The sequence below is a fragment of the Ixodes scapularis genome, unplaced genomic scaffold (genome assembly GCF_016920785.2).
Source record: "Ixodes scapularis isolate PalLabHiFi unplaced genomic scaffold, ASM1692078v2 PGA_scaffold10__122_contigs__length_95168666, whole genome shotgun sequence".
Taxonomy (NCBI): Eukaryota; Metazoa; Arthropoda; class Arachnida; order Ixodida; family Ixodidae; genus Ixodes; species Ixodes scapularis.
In genome coordinates this window covers 2,889,137-2,916,032 of record NW_024609836.1, presented here as the reverse complement: position 1 = coordinate 2,916,032, position 26,896 = coordinate 2,889,137, and the positions used below count along the sequence as shown (strand labels likewise).

Genomic DNA, 26,896 nt, shown 5'->3' with positions numbered 1-26,896 from the left:
CAGCAAAAGTTTTGCATGTGGTAAGCGTTTCAATGTGTATCGCTATAATGGGAATTCAGATCCCGTGGAGGTGTGTTAATTGCTGTATCTGAGAACATGACATCTTTCTGTGTGAACATTTAAACTAATCTTGAGTTCCTTTGTGTATGCGTTAGTGCAAGCCTTATGGCTTGCACTAACGCATACACGTATATGTATACACGCATATGCATATAAACACAAAAAACATATTGTTTTTTGTGTTTGTTATAGACTGCCAAATTATTCTGCTACCTTCCCTAATGAGCTACACGACATTCTTAATTTGATTTTAACCAGGCTTCCTCACTCTCCCATCTTTCTCTTAGGAGATTTTAACTATCCTAGCACTGTGTGGACTGGTGTGTGTCCCTCTATTGCTCCCAATTCTTCAGAATGTCTCGATTTTCTAAGCGTATCTGTTGATTTCAACCTAACTCAGCTTGTCACAAAGCCTACACGTGTTACCGCCACAACTGCCAGTTTGCTTGGCCTAGTGTTAACTCCCTCACCCAATCTTGTTTCTGAAATCTATCATCTTCCTGAGCTCAGCAATCACTGTGCGTTACACATCACCTTAAATTTACCTGTCGTTACTCCCTCGAAAAGAGCCAAATTCCTTCGCGATTTCAAGAATACGGATTTTGACGCCATTAACAATGAACTCGCTCTTTTTATGGATGGCTACATCGATTCTCTTTCACAATGATCAGTTCAAGGAAATCGGAACCTTTTTAAAAATATTGTTAAATCACTCGCGGACACATACATTCCGCTTCGATCGATAACGTCCCACACTAATTCTCCTTGGTTCAGTGTCCAACTCAAGCGGCTTCCCAATAAAAAAAAAACATTTGTTTAGGGCCGCTAAGTCGTCTAACAAACCAGATCGCTGGTCAGCCTGTCACGACGCTCTTGTCGGTGACAAATCTGCCATTTAAAGAGCCAAACATCCTTTCTTTAATATCATTTTGCCGACATTACTAGCCACTAGTCCTAAACAATTTCGGAACACTGTTAACAGCAAAGACAAGTCGTCTATTTCGCTTTGTGTTGACGGTTGTGCGATCCCCAGTGATGCATGTGTGGAGATCCTGAACAATGTTTTTGCTGACTCATTTTCAAGTTTTGTTAATCTGCCATCTTGCTTACTCCAGGAATATAATCTTATACCTATGGGCCCCATTGTAATCGACCCCACTGGTATTGTTAAACTAATAGAAAATTTAAAACTTTCTTCTTCAGCTGGTCCTGACAATATTAACTCCAAGTTCTTGAAAAACTCAAGTATGTATTCATCTATTATATTTTCTAAGCAATTTTTTGTAGTCGCTCGAACTTGGCATTTTACTTGACGACTGGAAGGTAGCCAGGGTGATTCCATTGCACAAAGGAGGTGATAAGCATTCCCCCCTTAACTATCGTCCCATCTCGCTTACCAGCATACCATGTAAATTACTAGAGCTTATATACTCCAAAACGGTTATTTTCCAGGAATAAATTTTTTTATTTAACAAGCTTCGACATAGTTTCCACAAATTTTACTCCTGTGAGACACAGCTTTTGTGATTTACTAACAATCTTAATTCCGTCTTTAATTGTGGGTCTCAAGTTGATTGTGTTTTTCTAGATTATTCCGAGGCTTTTGATAAAAGTTCCTCACTAGTTGCTTCAAATAAAACTTAACAAATTAAGTAGTGATCCTAACGTAGTTGCCTGGATAGCCGGTTTTCTAACTAACCGATATCAGTTTGTTACTGCTAATGAGAACACGTCTCCCCTCACTTCCGTCACATCCGGTGCTCCTCAAGAAACCGTATCAGGCACTCTACAGTTTCTCATTTACATCAATGACCTGCCTAATTGCATATCATCATTAATTAATCTTTTCGCTGACGACTGTGTAATATATACTAAATCTACTAACAACTCTGATGTTTTAAAGCTCCAGACAAATATTAATGCTGTTTACCACTGGTGTGAGCTTTGAAATATGGAACTTAACATTACTAAATGTAAAGTTATGAGAATATCACGTACTAGTCCTAATGTGCCTTCTACCATCTCAACAACGTCCCTTTGGCCCCCGTTTCTTCTTATAAATATTTGGGCGTTCACATTACTTGTAACCTCTCATGGAAGCTGCATGTTGAATATGTCATCAATAACGCTAACCACATGCTAGGTTACGTGAAAAGAAACTTTGCTCTCGCACCGTCAGCCTTAAAATTAACACTGTATAAATCTCTCGCTTGCTCCAAATTAGAGTATGCTTCTGTCTGGGACCCCAGTCAGTCTAATCTAAGTAGTTCTGGAAGCGGCCCAAAACCGTTCTGCCCGTTTTATTCTAGGTAAGTATCACCGCACTGCCAGTCTAAGCTACATGAAAATCACCTTGTTCCTGCCTAACCTCTCTCTCAAACGAAAAGCTGCTCGGTTATGTCTTCTACGCAAGATCTATCATGCTATCCCGTACTTAAAGCAACGTGTTTTCATCCCACCGTTCTACATTTCACCTCGCATTGATCCTCACCGCATTGATCCTCACCTCAAAGTTGGAATTTGTAAATGTAATACAAACACATTTCTACAGTCATTCGTCCTTAAAACTTCTTTGGAATGGAATCCCCTTCAGACTTCCATAATTTATATTATTGATGCCCAAATGTTTGAAAATGCTATAAACACTCTTTACTGTCCTGAGCTGCCATGATACCTTATGTACTCTGCCCTTGTGTTTCTTTTTGTGCGTTATTTTGTTACTCCCCTTCCCCTCTTTAATGCCAATTGGCCCTGAGCGTATTTAAATAAATAAATAAATAAGATGCGAGGAATTTTTTAAATAACAGAGTCTACTATTAATGTTGATATCATATCAGCTCCCTTTTGAGCTCATACAGCAGGCATTTGTCAAGCTCCACTCTGCAGACCATTTTTGGTTCCGATTAGGCACTAAGTGCAGACTATGCACGAAATATGCACTGGGTGTGGACTACAGTCTGGAAAATAGGGTGCTGCTTCTCTGCGAGCAATGGGAGAGTAGAAAAGAAAGTTTGTCAAGATTGGGTTTTCTGGTTGCTTCTGCGTTTGAATGCTGTCGCATGTCCTCCGGAACAAAGCCCCTCCATCCTCACCTTTGTCCTGCAAGTAGCATTAAATGTGGGAAAGCCCGAAGCCCGTGCCTCGTGCAGCCCTTGAACGCAAATGGCGGCGGAGCTCTCGCTCGTGGCACACGTCTTCTACGTTCGCGTAACAATGGTTGGTGCCACTTGCAAGAAGCGCCAAACGTGACCTTTATCAAAGGACTTCACTTCAGAACCAGGGGTGAGACAGGTGAAACAGGTTTTGGAGCAATTTTTGGAGCAGAAAAATCTGGATTTTGGAGCAGCTTAGGAGCACAAAATTCTTGTTTTGGAGCAGCAGTTTATGCATTCTGGAGCAACTTTGAAGCACAAAAGTCTACAGTTTGCAGCTGATTAGGAGCAGAAAATATTAGAGCAGCTTATCAGCAATTTAAATAATAAAAAATCTAATATAAATCACATAAATCAGATTTTTTTTTAATTATTATTTTTGTCCACCCTGCTTCCAATAATATATCATAGGTATAGAAGGGTACTACAGCTGAAACCTTCGAATCCGGCGGTTGCTTGCGCCAACCTGTACCCGTGCCGTGTACTTTACTACGACGAGATTGAATGTTACCAACCAAGCTCTCGTTTCCCGCTAAATCTAGCGTTGCCCCAAAAACCTTTTTTTGTCACAACATTGCTCCAACCTCTCTTCTGCTGCTGGTTCAATGGCTCGCAGCACATATGAGATGCGTGCTACGGGTTGGGACAGCTTAAAAAGCTAAAACGACGCTCCTTAACGACACTCCAGACCTCGGAGATAAACGTCGTTGAGGGAGCTCAGATCCAACGACCCATCACCCACAGCCCTCACTGCTGCTCTCATCCAGAAAGTAAGCAACAAAAGCGGTTAATTGCTCGATCGAGGCCGTCTTTGCGGCAGTCCCCAATGTCAGTGGGACATCATGTTTGACAAGTGACAGACCCGTGCAGAGATTTACTTTTGATAGCCCATCAGTCTGGAAGAAAGTGCAAAACAAAATCGAAATCGAAGCCATAGTTCCGTGACCATCCATGAGGTGGCGCCACCTGCTTGCGCGCACTAAATTTGAATTTTGGTGGCGCGTAGAAACCGTTGCTCGCGGCTGATCGATGAATCGTGGGCGCGGTACGAAAAGAGTGAAGGGTCAATCGATTCGTGAATTCACGCCGTCCTCGTTCAGCTGCAGGGTATGGCCTCGTACCTTGCACGGTGCTACGACGGAGGGAAAGAAAGGGGCCACAGGGGGTGCCCACCTGAAGCCCCTGTGGTGTTGCTCCGGAGGCAGCATGGTGGGCAGGAAGAGCTCCAGGTAGGCCACCGCCTTGTGCATGGTCACGTCAAAGGGGCACATGAGGGGGAGCCACTCGTCCAGCATCTCCTGGGTGGACGCCTCGGAGAAGTACCTGGAGGGGGACACGGTCGTCGGCACGCAAACGTGGCGACCATCCGCGGGGCCTCGCTAACCTCTCGTCTCTTTACTGCGGTGCCTAGAAAGTGTCCCTGACTGGCGTGTTTAGTGTCCCATTCTCGAGCAATCTCACTATGCGAGAATGCTCAAAGAATCTTTAGTGTACTCCGGGGAATACCTGTCTCCCTAGAAGCGAGTATGGAAACCCATAGATGTCTCTCCCGAGCTGCTTCGGGTCACCCCACCCGGACGACATCAGTGTGCGCGCGAACAGGCAATCGCTTACTGCAACTAAACTTTACGTGCCTCGGGTTTAATTACATTACGTTAAAGGCTCACCTGTGTGCTCATTTCTCTTTCGAGCAATCGCAAAGCTCGAATTTCTGGGCAGATGTAACGAAAGAGACCAGGCGACGCGCAAATCACACTGTGAATTATGGGAGCGTCCTGTATGCTCCTTGCTTTTGCAGCATCCACCACGTAACACTGAATACAAAGATAGTAAAGGAGCACACCTGCCCTCGCTCGCTTGCACACATTGTATCTACTGGCTGCTAAAGCTGGCTCTACACGGCCAGTTCCCAGAATTCATTTCAGCAAAAAGGTAGAGGGTGCAGCACCCATTGCGACAGGTCTATTTTCATACGTACTCGAAAGTATGCCAACAGACGTATCAACATTCTCGGATAGTGTGCAGATTCTCATGACTACGCACAGTAAGAGACCGGCAAACGAGGCAGAGATGACGTTGGGGCTCACAAAAGAGCACAACATTCACGTACTCAGAGCCATCCTAAAGGCAACATTGATAATACGCGAGAGGATCCCTAGTCCTTGTTCCACAAATCAGAATGATTTTTAAGTAAATAGTAGGGGTGTGGGAATAGTCATTGAAACCTAATGGTACAAGGGTTCTCGAAGTTTTCCGTGTCTAAGAACGCCTGTCTCTTCACTGATAACCGTGGAACCCACCCCAGCCTCGGCAGAATGAAATAAAGCAGTTCAAAGGCCCATGAACCTTGTAAACAATAATGCACACACTAGGAAGTGTTTAGCACACAGTTATGCATCGGTGAATGACTCGGATCTCCTCAAATATTGAAACTAGAAAAACGCTTTATTTAGGCACAGGGACGGTCGAGGGAATTTAAGAGCTCGAGGAACCCACGAGAATACTCTAGGGAACCCAGTTCGAGAATCCATGCAATAGCGCATTGTCGTCCCTAGCTTCCACAATGCTGAGAGAAACGGTTGTTGTGGCTTTCCCTCGCACTGTGCAGGCTACGCATGACATGGCGCCATTCAATTCCCAACACCATTTGCAGACCCCTAGAAAATGAAGAAGGCGCCCTGAGAATGCATGGCATGGGAAGTAGGAGTGGAGCACTCACGTCCGGCAACAGCGTATCAGCTGCTTCAGGTTAGTCTCCAAGTTTCTGCAGGTGAAGATGGAAAGGCTCAACTCAGACTCTAAAAAAACTCGGGTGCATTTTTAAGAAAAAGAACTTAGGTCAGGCCAGACTGGGCTTAGCAATCTGGCAGGTGAAAACTAATAGTGACGGTTACCAAACTGAGACTGGATGAGCAGCAACCGAGGGTCCTTCTCCTAAAATACATTTTAAGCTTTGATTTCACTCGCAAAATGCACGTAAAAAAAAGATGCTCCTCACATTTGCAAATAGCCAGTATACCAAGAAAAAAATTATTAAGTGCAAATCTTACTTTATTTTGTTCTGGCCAGTCAAATGCAATTTCGTTGCCATAGTTGTGGCGCATAAAATGCAGTACAAGACTCAAAGCACCAGTATGTTGACTATACCAGTCCTTAAAATGCATACACCAATATTACAAACTTCCTAGAATCGTTCCTTTGTTATATTCGAATTTCCAGAACTTCTCTACCATAAAAGCAAAACTTTCTTTTTACCTTTTGTACATCAGTATCTTTACTTTATGAGCATGCTTCAGGTCCGTTTATAAGCTTTACATGCTTAACAAAAGGTTTCATGAGAGTCAAATCACAGTAAGTGGCACACATTTGAGAGGTAAACAAGTTGACACAGAAAAAAACACAGTTTTAGTAAAGCTGTTTTTTTGTTGTTTTTTTATTTTCCCCTATTACGCGAAGGTAACTTCTAACCCCCACGTAGTAGTGGGCCCCCTTGTAACCCCTATCTTGTAATCATCACGATGAAAGTTGCTTTGTAGATTTAGGGAAAAAAGGCTACATTGATCTCGATTTTACTGGGATATGACCACAGCCAGAACCTTGGCAGAGGTCAGCGGACGCTGGTGAGATGATGACTTAATCGCCGATGATGGCGATGGGATCCGGAACATCCATCCAATTTGCAATGGCTTCAGAGAGGCGAATGCCACCAGGTTGCACCCAGTAAAAGACCAAGATGCATTTAAAATACAGGAAACCAACCTAATTCATTTCAGCTGAGCAACAACTCAAATTTGAAAAAGTCCATGAAACAGCTCTCCGACAAAATAAAAAGTGTTCAGCATGAATCCTCGAAGTACGTCATGTAAAAATCTTGAAACGACCCATGTTTTCGCACGAGAGCTTTTGAACACTAAATGAGGACGATTTATGCAAATGCTCTAAAGATGCGAGCTTCTGACACCCTTCGAAAAAAACCACATTCAAGACACCCCCCTTATCTTCCGTGCCCAGCCACGATTGAACAATTATTGTGGAGTTAAGAAACGTGATACCCCTGCAATTGGCCTGTAGCCAATGAAATAAATCGCTGGCCCATGCAGGAACCCACGTAAACATTAAATATTTCAATAAAGCCTAAGAAATTTATTTTGGATATCTCACATTCTCTCGAAATTCAGACACACCGCAGAATATACACGCTTAAAAGTTACTCATTTACACGGTGCACACTACCTACAGGTGCAAAATATACGAGGATTTGCTATTTTCTAGATGGTGAGTGAAAGATTCTGCTAATTATGATTTATGTAAGGTGCAAGCGTCTTTGTGAGCAAATAAAGCACGAAATGTTAAGGTGCGCCATGTAGAATTTTTTACCTGCAAACTACGCACCAAGTGCAAACACCTTTTTCCAAAAATTTGCCCCCCCCCCTGGACCAGGTACGGATACGGTATTGGCAAGGGAGCGAACACAGCTTGAACCCACACAGCCCAAGGGAGGCCTGCATTCACGTGTTTCAACGTACGTACACTTAAAAAGCCGGATGTGTAAGGTATCTGAAGCGACGGATGGAACAGATTGCAATGTGCGTTTACTGCAATAAAAATAACTGAACGATTGATTGACTGAAAGGGTGTGGGCTCCTCACGAGGGAAGCAGGAGCATGCCCAGGTGTTCGTAGGGGGAGTAGAGCAGCCGCTCGTAGAGCTCGTACAATGGCCTCCACTCCACCGAGAGGTCGTCGCGGGAGAGCAGCTCACGCTTCCTGCAGGGGTGAAAGAAAATGACTGCGTCAGAGAGGGCGCCCAGTGTTGCTGGTAAAAAGCAGTCACGGCGAGTCTGTCTTCTTGTGGTGCAAACTCAATGTTTTGTCTCAAATGACAAATGAAGAGGCGGCGAATAACTGAAGAAACTAAATGTTTCTTCAGTTAAAGGTTGAAGGGTTAAAGGGGCGAACTTGTGCCCAAAACAAAATAGATAAAGGCTAGCGTCGCAGGCGTCGATGGCAGCGAAACAGCAGGATAGAACGCTGGAGCAAGACCGAATCCGCTCGCCATGCGGAGTCCCTTATGTACCCGCGTGGATTTTCGGAACATTAGGCGTACAACATTCGGAACCCAATCAGACGACAATGTTGTCGAACTTACGAGAACGCCAAGTTGAAAGAATAAATAAAAGAACATTCCACTGACTGGAATTGAACCTAGACCTTCCACGCAACAGTCGAGCGCGGTAACCATTCGGCAACGCGCGTGGCAATCTATACATTTCCTAAGTATCTTAAAAAATGAAAAATAAAATAGGGCACGATTTTTTTTTCTTTTTTAAAAATGCAATCGCATCACGACATGCCCCTTTTCTGAGATACATCTCCTAAAAGGGGGCGTGTCATAATGTTCAGTTTTAATTTAAAAAGAAAAGGGCACGCTTGAATATATAAAAAGACAATCTTATGAACCACTTTAGTACCCTTTTGAGGAGATACTGCTCAGCCAAAAAACACCTTTCTTTAAACTGCTTTGATAAAGCCGTCACGAAATGCATTTACGAGCCGAGATGCAAATTCTATGAAGCCATAGATGCAGCATATGAATATCCACACAAAAACCCAAATTCGAGCCATGGATATCTTTTACGGGTCGTTCAACCCTCGTAGATTGTGCTCCAGTCAAATGTTCTGCAATTATAAATACTTCGCCAGTGTACTTTTAATGTCATTTCTCATTCCTTCCTAAAGGCCAATCTGCAATTGCAAAATAAAAGAAAACAGGAGTTCCTCTGAAAGGTCACAGATCAGTAAGCGAAAACTAAGGAACACCTATCTCTGTTCCACCCCATAAAACATCCCTACCATATCTACTTGCGTAATCCTCGCACCCCTAAAGTGAGCCACCAAAAATTGAATTCTCCTTTTCCTCGTGTAATCATCGCACCCCCAAAACTGAAGCGGCGAAAGTCGCCTGTTCGCGAACCCCGCATGATGCACGTGCTATCCACCGCCCGCATTTTCCGGCGCGGCGCCGTTTAATGCTCCAAGTGCCCAAGGCGCTCTAGGCGGCCTAGCGCCATCTCTCAGACGCTAGTCACACTGTCGTTGAGCCGGTTTCGCGTGCACGCAACTAGAGACAGCGTTCGCGCAGCCCGTGGTCGTCGAGAAATCGGGAGGTGATGACGAGGAGCAACGACCAGCGATGCTAGGACTGATTCGGACTCAGGTCGTTATCAGCGACGTAGGTAAGTGTTAACTCAGACTGTGTTTATAAATAAATCTTGCTTTGTGTTGAACCTGTGGTTTTATTGTTAAGGTAAGTCCTGTACTGGTAGTTCTCAAACCTTGTAGGTAGCTGCCGGCACAAAAACCCCAATTTGCAGCTGCCCGTTTTTTTTTGTTTTTTTTAAGAGCTCTACGTTTTTGCAGAAAATTTTCCCACGTAATTCTTGCACCCCCCAACTTTCCATCGATTTTCCGCAAAAAAAAAGTGCGAGGATTATGCGAGTAAATACGGTACTATGGGCCCCTGTAGAGCATCCTGTCTCCCAATGTTATTACAAAACAGTTGCTTCTCCTCTCCCATTACAAATGCAAAAAGAGAAAGATGTTCAGCCCTGCTGGAGGAAGTCTTGTTTTCCACTGTACTCACTTCATGAGCAGTCCCAGGGTGTGAGCGATCTTCTGCACAGCATTCAGCTCCAGGCCGGGGATCACGATCAGCTCGAGCATAAAGTGGATGAGCTGCACGTGGTCCTCCTTGCTGAACTGGTAGCCGTACAACTTGATATAGCTGCAAACAGCAGAGCACACCACCGGACCAGATGACCCGAGCCAGTTTAAAGGGGGGATGCAACAATTTCCGGACTTCGGTCAAACATTTGTGGATGTTGCCGTCTTTCACGTTTAAAGTAAAGAACAGAAAACCGATTTCGCCTTGCGTGTCCTAGTTATTCTGTAGAAAAAAAAAAGATAAATATTGGCATTTGTGGGACCCCTCGACTCACTCCCAGTCTTCAGGGTCACACTTGGTCCCCCTCCCAGTGACGTATTTCGAGGTACCATGTAGCTTCCCGTGTGCTCTCTCGGAGGACGTTTCCTCTCCCTCTCTCTGCGTACATGAGCAGGCGTTACGATGCAGCTTAGAGCCGAGCGAGGTCACCTAATCTTTTCGCCGTAGTTCCTTCGGCTGCCACTCGGGGCTGCAGGTGGGGGAAAAAGCTCGACTTTTGCTTTGCGATTATGCGGCAGAATCGAGACATTTTTTAATAAATGAGATATTTTCTGCGTCCTCCGGGACACAATAAACACTGTAAAAACGATGAGATGCAAATTCTTTTGATGTTAAAATCGTTGCACCCCCCCCTTTAAAGGCACTCTCCATTAACAATTCTGATAAACATTTTGTTATAGATTGCATCATTCTTTTTTCATTCTCTTTGGCATAGTTCGGTAGGGGGGTAAGTGAAAAAGGCATTCCTGCCAGCCCCTACAGTTTGAAGTAGAGCAACATTTAACAACTCAGCAAGATTCTATAGTATTGGCCAGCAGTTAACAAAAGTAGACATTCGCAAGTAGATCAGATTACTAAAGTCAGTAGAAAGGTCTTAACTACGCAGACAGCACAAATTGTAGCACGTACCAAGCCGTTTGTGGATACATAATGTGCAAATGTCCGAAAACGCTGAAATAGCGTATTCTTGTCGCAGCGGCAAAAAACAGGTCCACGAAGGCAATTGACCAAAACAGGATAAAGCGTGCAAGATATATTGGCTTATGATTATATATAAAAAAGAAACCCGAAACAGACCAACAATGAAGTGGTAGGACTAGCTTGTGCATCGATGACTATGCAAAAAGAATAATGTTTTTCATTTGCTTATATTTTAGATATGGCACTGGGAAATCAGTGGAGGTCCTAAATTTAACAAATTTAGAACCTCATAGGCTTCCTTCTTGTGGCACACAGGAATGTGTCAACACCTCCTAGATAAGAAAGCCTTAGTGCTGAATTTTCATGCATCACTAAAGGCCACTGCATGACACAGACTGGACAGGACTACTGTGTCAGCGTTTGGACGGAACTCATGCCCCATCTGTGAAAACACTAGTTTCATCCTAAAGCTGACGCAGTATACAGCCCCCAGAAGTTCTTTTCTATTTACAGCCAGGCAATACATTATGGTGTCAGAAGACTACCCAATCAATATTTTGCTACAATGTCACATATATATTTAATAAAGTAAAAAAACGCAACTGCTCGAAACCAAAACCGATTCTGGACTGGGGAGGAAGAATAAAGGAGGAGAAAGATACCGGAAGCGATTTTTAGAAGGCACAAAAAAAAGGGTATCCAATTTTTTGTCCATTTCTAGTATTGAGGGTGTGCCTTCGATGACTCACAACTTTGATTATCTTTGGAGGTTGTGTCTAAACCACAGAAAACGGCCTGCTCTTGTTCTCAATATAAAACAATGACATCATGATTATAAGAAATGAACCCATCAATGTATGATTATTTGCCGATGACTGTGTCTTATTTCAAACAGTACCGTCCCTTAATGATCAGGAATCCTTGAACATTTGCCTTGCAAGAATTTAGAGCTGGTATGATATTTGGGGCATGATATTCATTTCAGATAAGACCATTTTGGTACTCTGTTTAACTAATAAAACAAATGCCACATCCGTTTTTTTTAATATTTTTAATAATGTAATTATTTGTGAGGTAGACGAGTTTAAGTATCTTGGGGTGACCATTTCAAAAAGCTTAAAGTGGGCAAGCCATATTCAAAATATTTGTACTGCTGCATACAAAAAGCTTGGCTTCCTTCGCCGGAAACTCAGGAATGCCTCTTTGAATTTCAGATTACTAGCATACAATTCTTTATGTAGACTGAAGTTAGAATATGCGAGCGTAGTCTGGGATCCACACAGAGCTATTGATGTTAACATTTAAGATAATTTGCAAAAAAAATATGTGCATTTAAAAAAAGTATGACAGATTTGACTCTGCCACCTTACTTACGAGGACTAATAATATTGATACATTAGCGGAGTGCAGGAGAGTGGCGAGCCTGAAGTTCTTATTTCTCACCTTACACGGAAGAATAGCCCTCACACCTCCCTATTTATAACAATATCAAATACAAAACAGACACAACAGTGTCATAAATTTTCCTTGACCCCACTTTATGCCCAAACTAACACTTTCATGTAATAATTCTTTGTTCGTTCAACATCTGACGGGAACGATCTTCCGAGGGAAGTTTTTCTGCGGCGGAACATTATTGCCACGATAGAAAAGCACTTCCGGGGTAAACTTTCAATATATACTTCTTTTTTTTTTTTTTTCGCTGGTACTCATTTTTTTTTAAAGCTTAGCGAATACAATTTATGTGCAAAAGTGGACGTATATCTGCGAATGCATTGTGCGGGGGGGTGTTATTATGAATATGTTTTTCCGCATGCTTTCCAGACAGCTGTGTGCACATTTTTGCAGACAGTTATATATGCGTATGTTGTTCCGGTGCTCAGAACGTTGCTGCACACAAACCTCTGTTTGAAGCTGAAGATTTGTTCACTGCATGCGTGTGTGTGTGTGTTCAACAGGATGCGTACCCAAATGTGCTTTCCCCTCCTGACTTCTTAGCCTGCAATACGCTTAAATAAATGACCACAATTCCACAACAAATGACCACAACATTTGGTCACATTTTTGCGAGGACCTTTATTTTGCAAATTATACAACTCTCGAAATTTGGTGTTTGATCACCAAAAAAAAGCCCCATGGTAACAAATGCGTAGCACACCACTAGAAATCGCATAATTGTGTGCCTGCGAAATATTACCAAAACCCACATTTTGCGAAATTCAGAAAATATTGAGCCAGCAAAAATAAAGTCCATATACGGTATTCATACCATGGACTCTTGTCCAACAGGATACTTCTAAATGTAAACAATGTTTAATCCTAGTGAACTAGGCATAATTATGTTTTAACATTCATAAGCCCTGCTAATTCGTTCCCAGGTTCATCTACGCTGGCCTAAATTGATTGCTGCTATCCCAATTCAGGATATTGCCGTGCGCCAAGTAGGCAGCGCGGCCGTAGCTTAACGGTTTTATCGCGCTTGCCTCCCACGCGAAGGACCAGGGTTCGACTTCTGGCCACGCATTTTTGTTGACACTGTAATGTGATGTTCTAGTGAATTCGAGAACCGTCTAGCTGATTCGAGGTTAAAATGTTCTACGCGTCGAACCTTCTACATCGAATGCTCCAGAAGCCAATGCGTGTACAAAAGCGGCTCCGCGTGGCAAGCCAGAGTCAGTTTCGCCTCAGCGTTCGATCCCGCTGCTTCGCCGCCCGCGACGCTCTGTTGTTATCTTTCTTTCACCTTTTATTTTCGGGCACAAGTTCGTCCCCATTAAACATTCAGTTTCCACAGTCATTTGCTGCATCATCACTTGTCATTCGTGACATTTTGGTGGAGGTACAGGGTAGCGCATGCCCGTGCAGCGTTCCCCTCCCAGGGCCCGCAGTGCAAGCCCGATTCCGAGCCCGGTGAGAAGACCACTCGACGCAGAACCTGAAACTCGGACCAGTCGCCGCACCCAAGGTCTACACCCGGAATACGGACTTCTGCCACCCAGGACCAAGCAACCAACGAAGCCGACGATGGACGACCAGCAATCGCAGTCCCCGACCGCCGCCGCCGTCATCTACCTGCCTGTTGCCCAGCGAACCCCGACAATCTTCCATGGCAAGACCCACGAAGACGTAAAGGACTGGCTTCTGCACTACGAACGTGTGGCACGCCATAATGGATGGACCACTGAGCAGCGCCTCCAAAACCTCTACTTCTCCTTGGAGGCTACCGCGAGGCAGTGGTTCGAGAACCACGAGGCGTCGCTTACGTCGTGGGACACCTGTATCGCTGGCCTGAAGGAGACATTCACGAACCAGACACGACAACAGCAAGCGGAAGACCTCCTTCAAGTACGAACTCAAGGGCCCAACGAAACGGTCACCAGCTTCGTTGAAGACGTCCTCCGCCTGAGCAGCCGCGCTGACCCTCAGTCCACCGAGGAGAAGAAGCTGCGCGTCCTGATGAAAGGAGTGAGGAGTGACATCTTCGGTGGCCTTGTTCGCAACCCACCAACTACTGTCGATGAATTCGTCGCCGAGGCAACTAATATCGAGCGGGCCCTGTCAATTCGAGCCACCCACTACAACCGACTGGCCGGCATGCCTGCTGCTTCGACGCTGACGTCTTCTTGATTCGACGAGGGCGGCATCAGCGCGGACAATCTTCGTGCAATTGTCCACGGCATCATCCGGGAAGAGCTCAGGAAGCTGCTGCCTGAGCTCTTCCCGGCAGCGTCCAACTGCTCCTCGAAAAAGGAATTGGTGTCGCAAGAGGCGTAACGGATCTCCAAGAAAGACGTACAACTGTTCTTGTGACGAACTTTCGAGAGGAGCCGCAGCACCTAACGAAGGGTGCCACCGTGGGCCACGTCGAGGAGCTTCAGGCGCCAGCCGTGGTCACCGCAATCTCCGAGGAAACCTCGTCGCCACAGCAGAAGAGCATGACGCCACCGCCGCTCGACATCAACCCCGAGCTCCCAGCTACGAAGCGCCGGCAACTGGTTGATCTCCTTGTCGAATACAGTGACTGTTTTGCCACGACATCGAAGATTCGCCAAACACCAATGGCGAAACATCGCATTGTTATTGACGACGACGCACTTCCTGTCCACCAGTCGCCGTGTCGAGTCTCTTTAAAGGAAAGGAAAGTGATTCAAGATCAAGTCCAGGAGATGCTCGACAATGACATCATTCAACCCTCAAGGAGCCCATGGGCATCCCCAGTCGTCCTTGTAAAGAAGGACGGAACCCTGCGGTTCTGCGTGGACTATCGTCGACTGAACGCTGTGACAAAGAAGGACGTCTATCCGCTCCCCCGCATCGACGATACGTTAGACCGACTGCGCCACTCTCGATATTTTTCGTCGATGCACCTGAAGAGTGGTTACTGGCAGATTGAAGTCGACGAACGTGACCGGGAGAAAACTGCCTTCGTCACTCCCGACGGACTGTACAAATTCAAAGTGATGCCGTTCGGACTTTGTACAGCACCAGCCACCTTCCAGCACCTCATGGACACCGTGCTGGCAGGTCTGAAATGGCTGAGCTGCCTCGTCTACCTCGACGACGTCGTGGTACTTTCACGAGACTTCGACGAGCACCTGAAACGACTTCGAGCCGTGCTTCAAGCCATAAAGACCGCCGGCCTGTCACTCAAGCCAACAAAGTGTCGATTCGCCAATAGTGAATTTAAGTTCCTTGGCCACGTCGTGAGCAACAAAGGTGTTCTCCCTGACCCCGAGAAGACTTGCGCCGTAGCTGCATTTACGCCGCCGTCTGACAAGAAGGCCGTGAGAAGATTCCTCAAACTTTGTGCCTACTACAGACGATTTGTTTGGGACTTCGCCAAGCTGTCCGCACCGCTGACGCACCTCACGAAGGACGCCGTAAAGTTCGAATGGACAGACGAACACCAGCGGTCATTCGATGAGCTGAAACGAAGACTCCAGACGCCCCCGATTCTTGGCCATTTCGACCAGTTTGCTGATACAGAGATCCACACGGACGCCAGTAACACCGGACTTGGCGCGATGCTTGTTCAAAGGCAGGACGGGGCAGAGCGAGTCATCGCATACACGAGTCGGACGCTGTCTAAGGCGGAGAGGAACTACTCTACAACTGAAAAGGAGTGCCTTGCTGTCGTCTGGGCAATAACAAAATTTCGCCCATATCTGTATGGAAGTCCTTTTCGCGTAGTCACGGATTACCACTCGCTCTGCTGGCTCGCGAATCTGAAAGACCCCTCCGGACGCCTCGCCCGGTGGAGCCTACGACTGCAGGAGTTCGACATGACCGTTGTGTACAAATCCGGCCGGAAGCACAATGACGCCGACTGCCTGTCAAGAGCTCCTGTCGAGGCCGGTCCTGCCTGTATCGAAGACAACGACGATGAGTGTTTCCTCGGCGCTTTGGACGTCGGCGACATGGCAGCACTCCAACGAGACGACCCTGAACTGCGAGCGCTCATCGAGCACTTAGAGGGACAAGCGAGTTCGGTTCCCCGTGCTTTCTTGAGAATCCTGCATACATTCTCCATGCGGCAAGGCGTGCTGTACAAGGAGAACTTCGTCAACAACAACACAGCACGGCTGTTGGTTGTTCCTGCCAGCCTTCGAGACGAAATATTCCAAGGATGCCATGACGACCCAACGGCTGGACACCTTGGCTACAGCAGGACGCTTGCCAGGATTCGAGAAAGGTACTACTGGCCGAGGCTACCAAAGACCGTTCACCTATACATTCGATCATGCCACGAGTGTCAGCGATGCAAGAAACCGCCGACGAAGCCGTCAGGACTTCTGCATCCGATTTCTCCTCCGTCTATGCCGTTCCAGCAAATCGGAACGGATTTACCTGGCCCTTTCCCGCCGTCAACGTCGGGAAACCGCTGGATTATCGTCGCCACCGATTATCTCACACGGTACGCCGAAACGAAAGCCCTTCCAGCAGGCACGGCTGTTGAAGTCGCCAAGTTTTTCATAAAGTCCATTGTCCTCCGGCACGGCGCCCCTGAAGTCCTCATCACAGACCGTGGATCTTCGTTCATGGCCCAGCTGACGCAAGAGATCCTTCGTCTCAGTGGCACCGGCCATCGTCAAACCACTGCATACCACCCGCAGACCAACGGGCTGACCGAGCAACTCAACAAGACAATCACCGATATGATCTCTAGGTACGTCGACGTAGAGCACAAGACGTGGGACAAGGTGTTGCCCTACGTCACGTTCGCCTACAATACGGCAGTTCAGGAGACCACTGGATTCACCCCTTTCCAGCTGGTACATGGTGGGAAGGTAACGACCATGCTGGACGCAATGCTGCCCTATGAGCCACCTGACAATGAGAACGACGACGCCCAGGCGGTTGCTCAACGCGCCGAAGAAGTCCGCCAGCTCGCCCGACTCATGATCCAAGACCAGCAACGCGTTGAAGCGGGCCGCTACAACCTTCGTCGCAGGGACGTTCACTTCCAGCCCGGAGACAGGGTGTGGGTGTGGACGCCCATCCGTCGCCGCGGCCTCAGTGAGAAACTGCTGAAACGGTACTTTGGACCATGCAAGGTACTTCGTCGCCTCGGCGAGCTGAACTACAAGGTGATGCCCGACAGAACAACATCACGCCGCTCACCACGACCTGAAGTCGTCCACGTCGTGCGCCTGAAGCCGTACTACGCTCGATAGGACTGTGGATCTTATGTGTTTCAAATGACTCTTTAGTTTGCCGTTCTTTTTATGTGCTTTGTTTTGTTTTGTGTTGCATCGGAGCGATGCACTTTTTAAGGGGGGGAGCAATGCCGTGCGCCAAGTAGGCAGAGCGGCCGTAGCCTAACGGTTATCGTGCTTGCCTCCCACGCGAATACCAGGGTTCGATTCCTGGCCACGCATTTTTGTTGACACTGTAATGTGATGTTCTAGTGAATTCGAGAACCGTCTAGCTGATTCGAGGTTAGAATGTTCTACGCATCGAACCTTCTACGTCGAATGCTCCAGAAGCCAACGTGTGTATAAAAGCGGCTCCGCGTGGCAAGCCGGAGTCAGTTTCACCTCAGCGTTCGATCCTGCTGCTTCGCCGCCCGCGACGCTCTGTTGTTATCTTTCTTTCTCCTTTTATCTTCGGGCACAAGTTCGCCCCCCTTAAACGTTCAGTTTGCACAGTCATTTGCTGCATCATCATTGTCATTCGCGACAATATGACTACCTGAAAACATCCTATGAATCTTAAAGGGATACCACCTAAACACTTTCCTCCAAATTTCTCCGAACAATTCAAAAAAAGGAAAAAATGCACTTGAATGAACCCATTGATATGCTCCCATTTGTTGCATATAAATGAGGACAAGAAAAACATGTTGCACTCGGAAACAGATTTATTCATTTTTGTCATTTTGAAAAACAAATATTTGTTAAATACTAAAAAATAAAGCTGTAAAAAATTAAGGAATGTCTGTCTAAGAAAAACTTGGTAACCATAAAAAAAAAAGTATGCACTAGCTATGACATCTGCCCAAGAAAGCATGCGCATGCTTTCTTTGGTGTGTTGTGACTTCATTTACTTGTTTTCCCCTCCCCCTCTCTCTCTCTCTTTCTCTCTCTCTCTCTCTCTCTCTCTCTCTCTCTCTCTCTCTCTCTCTCTCTCTCCCCCCCCCCCCCCCCCCCCCCATAATGCTCTGACGGGCCCTGTGGGTTATCTGCAATAAATAAAAATAAGTATACATAGTCGTTTCAAAAACGTTTGAAGAAACTGCATCATTTCCTTCCAAGTTAAGGGACTCTAAAATTTCCCATAAAGAATGCATCGGAAGCTTTTAATAATGCAGTATAAAATTTGATATAGATTAAGCGTCATTATCCTCATGAGATAATGATTTCCACTGATATAATTATTCAGGAGAGGGAACAGTGTCAGACGTGCAACTGGTAATGGTTGAAAAAATTGCTTCACACTCTACCTCCACAATCAATTAACCAAACATACAAAACATTAATTAAAAAAGGTTATATCAAAAGTTGTGCCAAATTTTAGATTACATCATCCATAAGCAGTTCTATTGCATAAATGTCCCTCATTGTCTTCTATACAGTGTACACAGCAGTTCTGGTGATAAATGCATCACCATCTGTTTTGCTACTGAAGCTATTACTCAGAAGTTGGAAGTAAAACAATTTCAAGTCATCTAGGGATGACGAAAGAGAAAAAAAATAAGAGGTTGCTTATCCGCGACTCCAACTAACTATAGGTGGCGCCACTCATTTTCCAAGATGGCGGGTTTAGTGAGGGTCAGAGATGCGTGCCGCTGTTGAGCCCGTCTAGTGGGCTAGCTTCACTGAGCGACATAAATTATTTCTGGTAATACGAGGAAGCTAATGTTTTATGAGCGCAGCTTACCCCTTTAACCTGAAAACAAGAACGGTGTTTAGCGTATTTTTTACGGAAGGATGCGCGTTTTAATTCTGGAGCGAAACCGAAACTTACCTCTATTTTGGATTTAATTTCTCGATATAGGCCTTAATTTCGAATTATTTCACGACTCAAGATGTGTCTCACATCGTAATTATTTACTTAGAAAAGTTGTTCGCGGAAACTTAATTTTGTGACATATTGTTCGATCCAGGGTGATATTTGTAGTTGCTGAAAAAATCAGTGCTGATATCTGTGCGTTCTCGCAGCCTTTCTCTCGCTCAGATAATTGTCATGGGAAATAATGACAATTATTCCAGCACAAGAATAAGAAAATAATTCTAATTTTTATAATATGTCCACGAAACGTATAAACTAATAAGCGCTGCTCTCACTGCAACAACCCAAAGACGGAATCCGAGTCAGACAGCTGAAGTGTGTGTGTGTGTGTTTATAGCACTGCGTGACGTGTAGGACTTCATATTACATCCATTGTTTGACTGTTTGTCTATCTTGATAACTATGTCAGAGTTTTTCATATGCTAAAAAGAAAACAGAATTATACCTTTCTGGAAAGACTAATATTGTTAAATAGCTTATTCTCGCGATCTTGGCGTTAATTACAGGCATACTTTGCCGCGATTTGTATTAATAATAATAATATTAAAAGTCACATATTTGAATAAGTAATTCTTCTAGTTCTAATATAATTTGTTGCTTATGATCTAATTTTAAACGCGCGAAGAAATATGACAATAAAAACTGTGCTAATTATCATCACTGGTTTCAGTTGCTGCATTTTAATTACCAATAAAAAATAGTCTAAAATCAATGAAAACATTTTAGCGAATGTGAGAAATCCATGTAAAATTACATTAATCGTGAATAAAGTATATTGTGCTCAAAGTCGCGACTTTTGACAACCGGCGAAACGCCCAAAGTCGCCGCCAATAACCTTCCAAACCAAATGCCCAAAAATAAAAAAAATAAAAAAAATAAAAAAGCTTTTTTTTAATTATTAGTTTTTTCATAACATTTATTTACTTTTGTATTTGCTCGCTGTTGTTTTGCCAATCTCAACCTTTCCAGTTCGAAGGAATGCCTACCTGCTTGCAAGTCTGGTCACTGCAGCACGTTTCGTTGGCGTTGGAAGCCGGTGAAACAGTTGCGAGTTTTAATATTACGTATACGAGCGAACTCAAGCCCTGTGTGTTTGCGTTAGCTTTACATGTTCTACACTGCGCGTGCGCGGAGCCCGAAACTGCGGTCTTGGATGGCGCATGGCGATGGGGCGCAAGCACAACGTGGGGCACGGAACTCTAACGCAAACGCATACCGCTTGCGTTTGCTTCTATGTGCAATACTAAAACTCTCCAGTAAGGTACAATCCCATACCGGCTGCAGCACTACGTTGGGACAGTGAAGAGCCTTGTTTACATTCGGAAACGACATTTCGCGAGCCATGATCGCGAGCAGTTCCGCCATGCCCGCTGAGCAGGAGAGTCGGGGACCCTCACTAGAGCGCTTCCCGTTTCCGCCGCGGGAGGGCGAGCGTCGAGCTGGAGACGCGAATAGCAGGCACATTCAGCTCTTGAAATTAACTCATGCTTTTCACAGATGTCTCCTTTTCTACCAAATCCTGTCAATGAAGACGTTGGCTGCAGGCATTCTCACATATAATGAAGGTTTTCAAACAGTTTTGTCCACCCAGATAATAAAACTCAAATCACCTACCATTTTTGTATAAACTAGCCTAGAGAAATGAAATTCTAAATGGCAACTAGTGCAATATAAAACCTGCAATCTGTTAGGCCTCGAGATAAAAGTCCAAAATGTGTTGATAGTACATGAAAACATGACACTAATCCCACTTATGTAAGCCCATTGTGCATAGCGATGAAACGAGCAGGTCACCACAAGTTATCTAATATATTAAAATGATGCAAGGAACAGCAGTGCAGGGTTGGAACATTAACCCATTACCTACCAAAGACGGCGAATCGCCAGCCGCGCCAGCAAAGACCAAACAGTCAAAGCCAGTGAATCGTCGAGCAGTAAACTTTAGTGGTTAAAAACGCAAGTCAGAGATGGCGCGCTACAACTACCTATTGTGGCAGAGTTGGATATATTACTATCAGATGGTGACAGTCATACTGTTTGCTTGGCTTCCTGTTTGTATGATCTTGGTGCTTTCAACTAATGCTTACTCTCTGAAAAGATGGCAGCAGCGAGTAGCCGGCACAGCCTTTTGAACGACGAAAATCAACATTCTCTTCCTCGGAGAAGGTAATGGAGAATCTACTGGTGAACTGTTCGAGAGAGATGGGGAATCTACTGATATGAGGCAGTGCCAAGTGTGCAAGGCACAAGGGAAGCAAAGTGAGAGCCGGCAGGAAGTTGAGAAATGTGGCGCAGCTGTCCATATGCCCAACGCTTCGAGATCTTCCACACGAGAAAAATATTTCTTTTGACTACGCGAGTGATTGGCTGAAGTAAATGTCTTTGAGGTGTAAGTAAACATGTTTCTTTGTCTGCCACATTTACTTTGTACTCTAAAAGCAGGTTACACCAGCAAAACAATGATACAGAGACTAGCCAAGTTCTAGGGCAAAATTCAAGCGGTATAAAGGGCCCGGAAGCGTGGTAGCCGATGAGTTAACAAGTCTCAACACACAGTCATCTTCGTGTTTCGATAGCAGTAAAACTAAAACCATCACCAAAATGCAAAAAATAAAAATATGTCTTTTTACTACATTTGACGATACACTACCCTGCTTTTTGGTGATGCACAAATTATTAGAGTACCCTTTTTAGAAGTGCTGCATTTACAATGTGGCCAACATTCTTTTCTACTGAGCTATAAAAACATGTATCTCCATTAAAAAGAAAAATGTGTAGCTTCATTAGCTTTCTTTCTCCAACTCACAGAAAACTGTACCATCAAGTTAACACCTGCTCAATTCCTTCCATTATAGAAAAAAGTTGTCATAAGTCAATGATATTGCGAATATAATTATAAGTTCAATTGGAATCTTGCTAACTACATTTTCTTGTTCAGATTTTATATATTCTCGGTGATTTATAATGTTCATAAAAGCACTTCAAAATAACTTACCGCAGCTTAATAACACCTCATGCTCATAAACATGAGGCATCAGAAATGACTTGCAACCAGACTGTTGTGTGGAAAAACCAGTTAATTTCTCCAATGAAATAAAGCATGCAAGTACAACTACCATGTCCTTTCTTATCATTGCGGTATGTAGCAAAACCTTGAGGAAAGACTGAGAAATTAGCAACAGAGTCATGTAGCCCTTCCTCTCTTCCCTAATAGCCCAAAGAAACACAATATCAACTGACAAAAACATGTTAATTAGGTATGGTCCCAGTGCTGCGAAATTCGACAAATAAAACTGAGGAAACTACATCAGTTGAAGGAGATTGTCTTGTTGCGGGTAATTCCTGAAAAGTAGGGGGATGGCCTTTCAGAGAAAGACTGGCTTGCTTTGTTCAAGATCCTTTTGAATCATCGACAACTTTAAAGAATACCCATTTTCCTTGTTAGTCGCAAAGCAGTAATGAAACTTCAGTTCCACTGTGTTACGTTGCACCAAACATATAATTGTACAACCTTGCAGTTCACAATTCTATGTGCCTTTATTTTAGTCTAGAGCCTCTATAGATACAAAGAAGTACATGTTTTACAACGACTGGAGAAGAGTATGTCCCACACAGGGACGAGCGATACGACAATAAATTATTGTAACCGACTGAAAGCCAGCATCCCTGTTCCTAACTGTAATTAGAAGGACCATTATAAAGTAATAAAAAGTAATGTCTAACGTATGAATACCATAATGTCACCTGTAATGAGCAACAGATTCCATTTTTAAAAAGGCAATCAGTATTTAATGATGATCCATCAAATATTACTTACCATTAACTCATACGTAAATATTCCCTGCATTGTCGCATGATGCGGCTCCTAAAGCCACTTATGCTACGAGCTACCCGCCTATATGAGGGACCATGGCTTTTGTGAGTCGAAATAAATATTATGGGATTATTATTATTCAACTTAGTGATTATCTATGCAATGTAATAGGCAAAAGTTCAGACTAAACCTTTAGCCACATAGTCTTAAAAACTAAAAATTTGTGCTCAGTTTCATTAATGCTTAAATCTGACTGCAGGCTCTCTTCATCAGTCGCACGCCTAGAAGTTCCCATCACGACATCTCTGGCAAAGATGCAAAGAGTTTGCAGTCATGCGCCCCATTGGAGGCACGGGACACTCCTAGTGGGGAGCGGAGCACCCTTTCTGCTTACGCAAATAATCACACGCTGCAGACAGCCCAAGTTTAGCGAGAACCTTGTCTTAGCAATTTTGCAAACAATTGGCGGCGCAAGCAAATTAGGCGAAATTACCACAGTCTGGACACAAAAAAGAAACACTCTGCTCAGCATAAATGTGTGAAATTATACCTGCATACCGACCATGCAGTGAAGTTCAGCTCGACGGGTAATGCCACGCAGTGCAGTTTAGAGACAAGTCACCGCCCCAATAACCGGACCCGAAACGGAGCTTAAGTGCCTTGAATGCCCTGCCAAACCGCAACACAACACTCGTGGCCAAACATTCGGTAGCGTATAGTGCCCAAAGCTGGCTTTTTTGGCCACCAGCCGCACAGACTGGCGGTCGACCGGGGCATCCTCCTTTCACTGACCCACGGCTATAGAACGGCATATTTTCTATTCACTTTATAACCTAAATAAAATAAGCCACATGCTCGAACACATGCCCACCTGAAGAACTCAATTGGAAATCCTCGCTGACAATTCCTGCCAAAGTGTAGCCGGATTGTGTTGCTTCTTGACGCTACTGCAACTCCTAGCGGTAACTGCTGCAACAGAACCTATTCGGAACACCGTCGAGCAACGCTGGCGGTCGCCATTTTTTGGGCACGGAGCACGGGATTGGATCCGAATCCTCGCCCAACACCGGCGCAGCACTACTTCTAGACGCGAGTCTAGCCGAGTTCACGCCGAGTGCCGACACAGCCCTTGTGTCCAATACGTGCTCGTCAAAAGTGCCCAAATAATGGAGCACTCCGGTAATTGGCGCAGCGGATGGCATGCATTTTTGAAAACTGTCAATTGAAATTGATATTCCATTTGCTAAAGTGAGAGAACGCTCGACAACCGCAGATCCAAGCAGCGCAAAACACCAGTGGGAGGCAAGCTTGCTAATGCAAAAATACATTTCGCGCCGAGAAGGCCATTTATTGTTTCCTCGAAAAGCGAACCGAGGTCGGTGTCAACGAAGTGCACGAGACAAACGCTAATTTACCTTTTGTCTTCTGGACAAAAGGCTGACTTAAATGGTTGACCAAAGGCGTGCAATCCTACATATAAAAACTGGAATTTTTTTTTTTTTTTATGTCTTATTTGATGAAATTAGTCTAGCTTGGACCAAATTTGCAAAATATAGAGTTTGCATAAAGGATATTCGGTATGTATTTTCATTATAATGATTCAACACATTCAATTGATTGCCTTTGCTGAGCATCACCCACATATGCATGCATAAATTGAGGACAGTAAATAATTATCTCATTAATCGAAGCTACAAAACTTGAATTCTTCCAAGGCCACATAGCAATGGTTCTTGTAAGCACTCTCCTTCGCAGTGATTATTACAATACAAATAGCGTACATCTCAGAGGTTTAAACTACCACTCAATTGATTTAAAACATTCATGCAACTTAAACTACCGAAGGTTCTGTGGCCACACATCCTCAATAGTTTTGAACACGGTGTCCTCTTTACCCAAACTACACAAAAATAGTAGACGCTGGTGCAATCTGCAACCGCACTTGCGTAAACCATGGGCGCCTCTGGTTACGGTGCTGATAATGAAATCAAGTAGTAGTCCGACCTTGACATGTGAGGCCCACCACCGATCTCAAGAGGCGGCACAGGCCAACCCCGTTTTGAGAGCGTTCCCATTTTAGCGAATAGATCTCTCTGTCTCGCAAGCCTCAAGTCACCTCAGAGGCTGTTTCCGAAACGTTCACACTTACAACGTTGCAAAAAAGACCTCCTCAGAACCCTCAGCTAAAGCTAAAAAAAAACCCCACCCTATGATGTCCATCAGTGAGAGAGCCAAGAGGCGGCACAAGCCAACCCGTTTTGAGGGCGTTCCCATTTTAGCGACTAGATCGTTCTGTCTCGCAAGCCTCATGTCGCCTCAGAGGCAGTTTCCTAAACGCGCTCACGCTGACAACGTTGCGAGAAAGACTTCCTCAGAGCCCTCAGCTAAAGCAAGCTAAAGCTAAAAAAAGCACCCACCTCACGCGCCGCATCGAGTTTTGCAAGCCTCGCTTGTACTAAGCTACTCCCATCTCAAATCATGTGAAAAAAAAAAACAAAGTGCGCCTCCTTAGCCCCTTGATGACTGGACACTTTTAGCCATCCGCGCTTGAGGAAAATATCGCGAATGTCGCTCAGAGGATACGCGAATTCGAACGAACCGCGGTTTTCTTGCACGCGGCACCACATCGCGTTCAGATCCCCGTCATCCCCGTGTTGCGGCAGAACATGAAGCGAATCTCAGTGGGTTTATGTTGGCGTACAGGAAGACTGCGGTTTGGAAGAGGCCGTGCCCAATGTGATCGCGGCTGCTCTCGCTCGTTTGCGGACCGCGTATAGGGGCCACGGCACGCTCGGGGAAGTGCCAGCGGCGCTCAAACAGCCGGGAAAATTTTTCCGCGTCGATCGCGTCGAGATAGCAGGATAAGAAAACGCAGAGAAAGCCGCACGAAGAAGAAATGTGAGTGAAGTGACGCTCGAAACGCATCCACCAAGTCGAAATTCGGAACGTGCAAACAAAACCGGAGAAGAAGAAAAAAAAAGAAAAAAAAAAAAGGTGACCAGCTGGACAAGTGTTGCGAGGTTTGGACGGTGCAGTGGAGGGCGCCTGTGGCCTCGTCCGTTAACTGCATCGTGTTAACCAGTACGACTGCTCTTACTTGTTCAGGTGTCCGGTCCAGGCGACTGCAGATGGCTTCACCTCGCGCAGCATGACGGCCCGTGCGAGGTTTGCCTTGATCTCGGCGAGTAGAGAGGCCGCTTCGTCGGCGATCTGCTCGCCGTACGGGAGCAGGCGGTTGTACGCGAGCGGCTTCTGCAGTTTGGGCCCCATTGGGGACTCCGGCGACACGTCCATCGTCGGCCGAGCTGCTGGTCAGTTGGAGTCCGAGCGTTCCGTGGTCCGCGAACACCTTCCCTTTCGAACGTCAGTCATCGTGACTCCACAACTAGGCGAAGCGGAAAACGGAAGTGACGAAAATCGAGGCTCGCACATGGTGGCGTTGCGTGTTTTTGTTTGCAGCTAATTTTGGCGAAATTATAAGCTTGAGTCAACGGCTTGAGTCAACGTTACGCTTGAGTTAATAAAAACAGTTTAAGACAAACAAGATTAAACTCCAAGCTATGCGAAATAGAAAAACACTTGCTTTAGTTTTTAACATTTTATCAGGTTATTTTCAAAATCACATTCTCGCGAAGATTATGACAATTGTGACCGTAGTTTCGGTTTCGGTTCCCCATTCAGCTGGTCCGCATTTTCTGGCGTCCGTGTTTTTCGA

The 26,896-nt window shown here is 45.1% G+C and overlaps 1 protein-coding gene across 1 annotated transcript in view; it reads right to left on the bottom strand.

The window, feature by feature from the left end:
* Positions 1–26,636, bottom strand: part of LOC8035578 (proteasome activator complex subunit 4A) — a 166,525-nt gene extending 139,889 nt beyond the window's left edge. Inside the window, exons 1-5 of the mRNA XM_002399761.4 lie at positions 26,279–26,636; positions 9,855–9,995; positions 7,862–7,978; positions 5,932–5,976; positions 4,386–4,535 (exon numbers count right to left, since the gene is read on the bottom strand). Of these exons, the coding sequence (XP_002399804.3) occupies positions 4,386–4,535; positions 5,932–5,976; positions 7,862–7,978; positions 9,855–9,995; positions 26,279–26,475 (650 nt within the window). The 5' untranslated portion in view covers positions 26,476–26,636. The remainder of the gene's footprint in view (positions 1–4,385; positions 4,536–5,931; positions 5,977–7,861; positions 7,979–9,854; positions 9,996–26,278) is intronic.
* Positions 26,637–26,896: the final 260 nt, after the last annotated feature.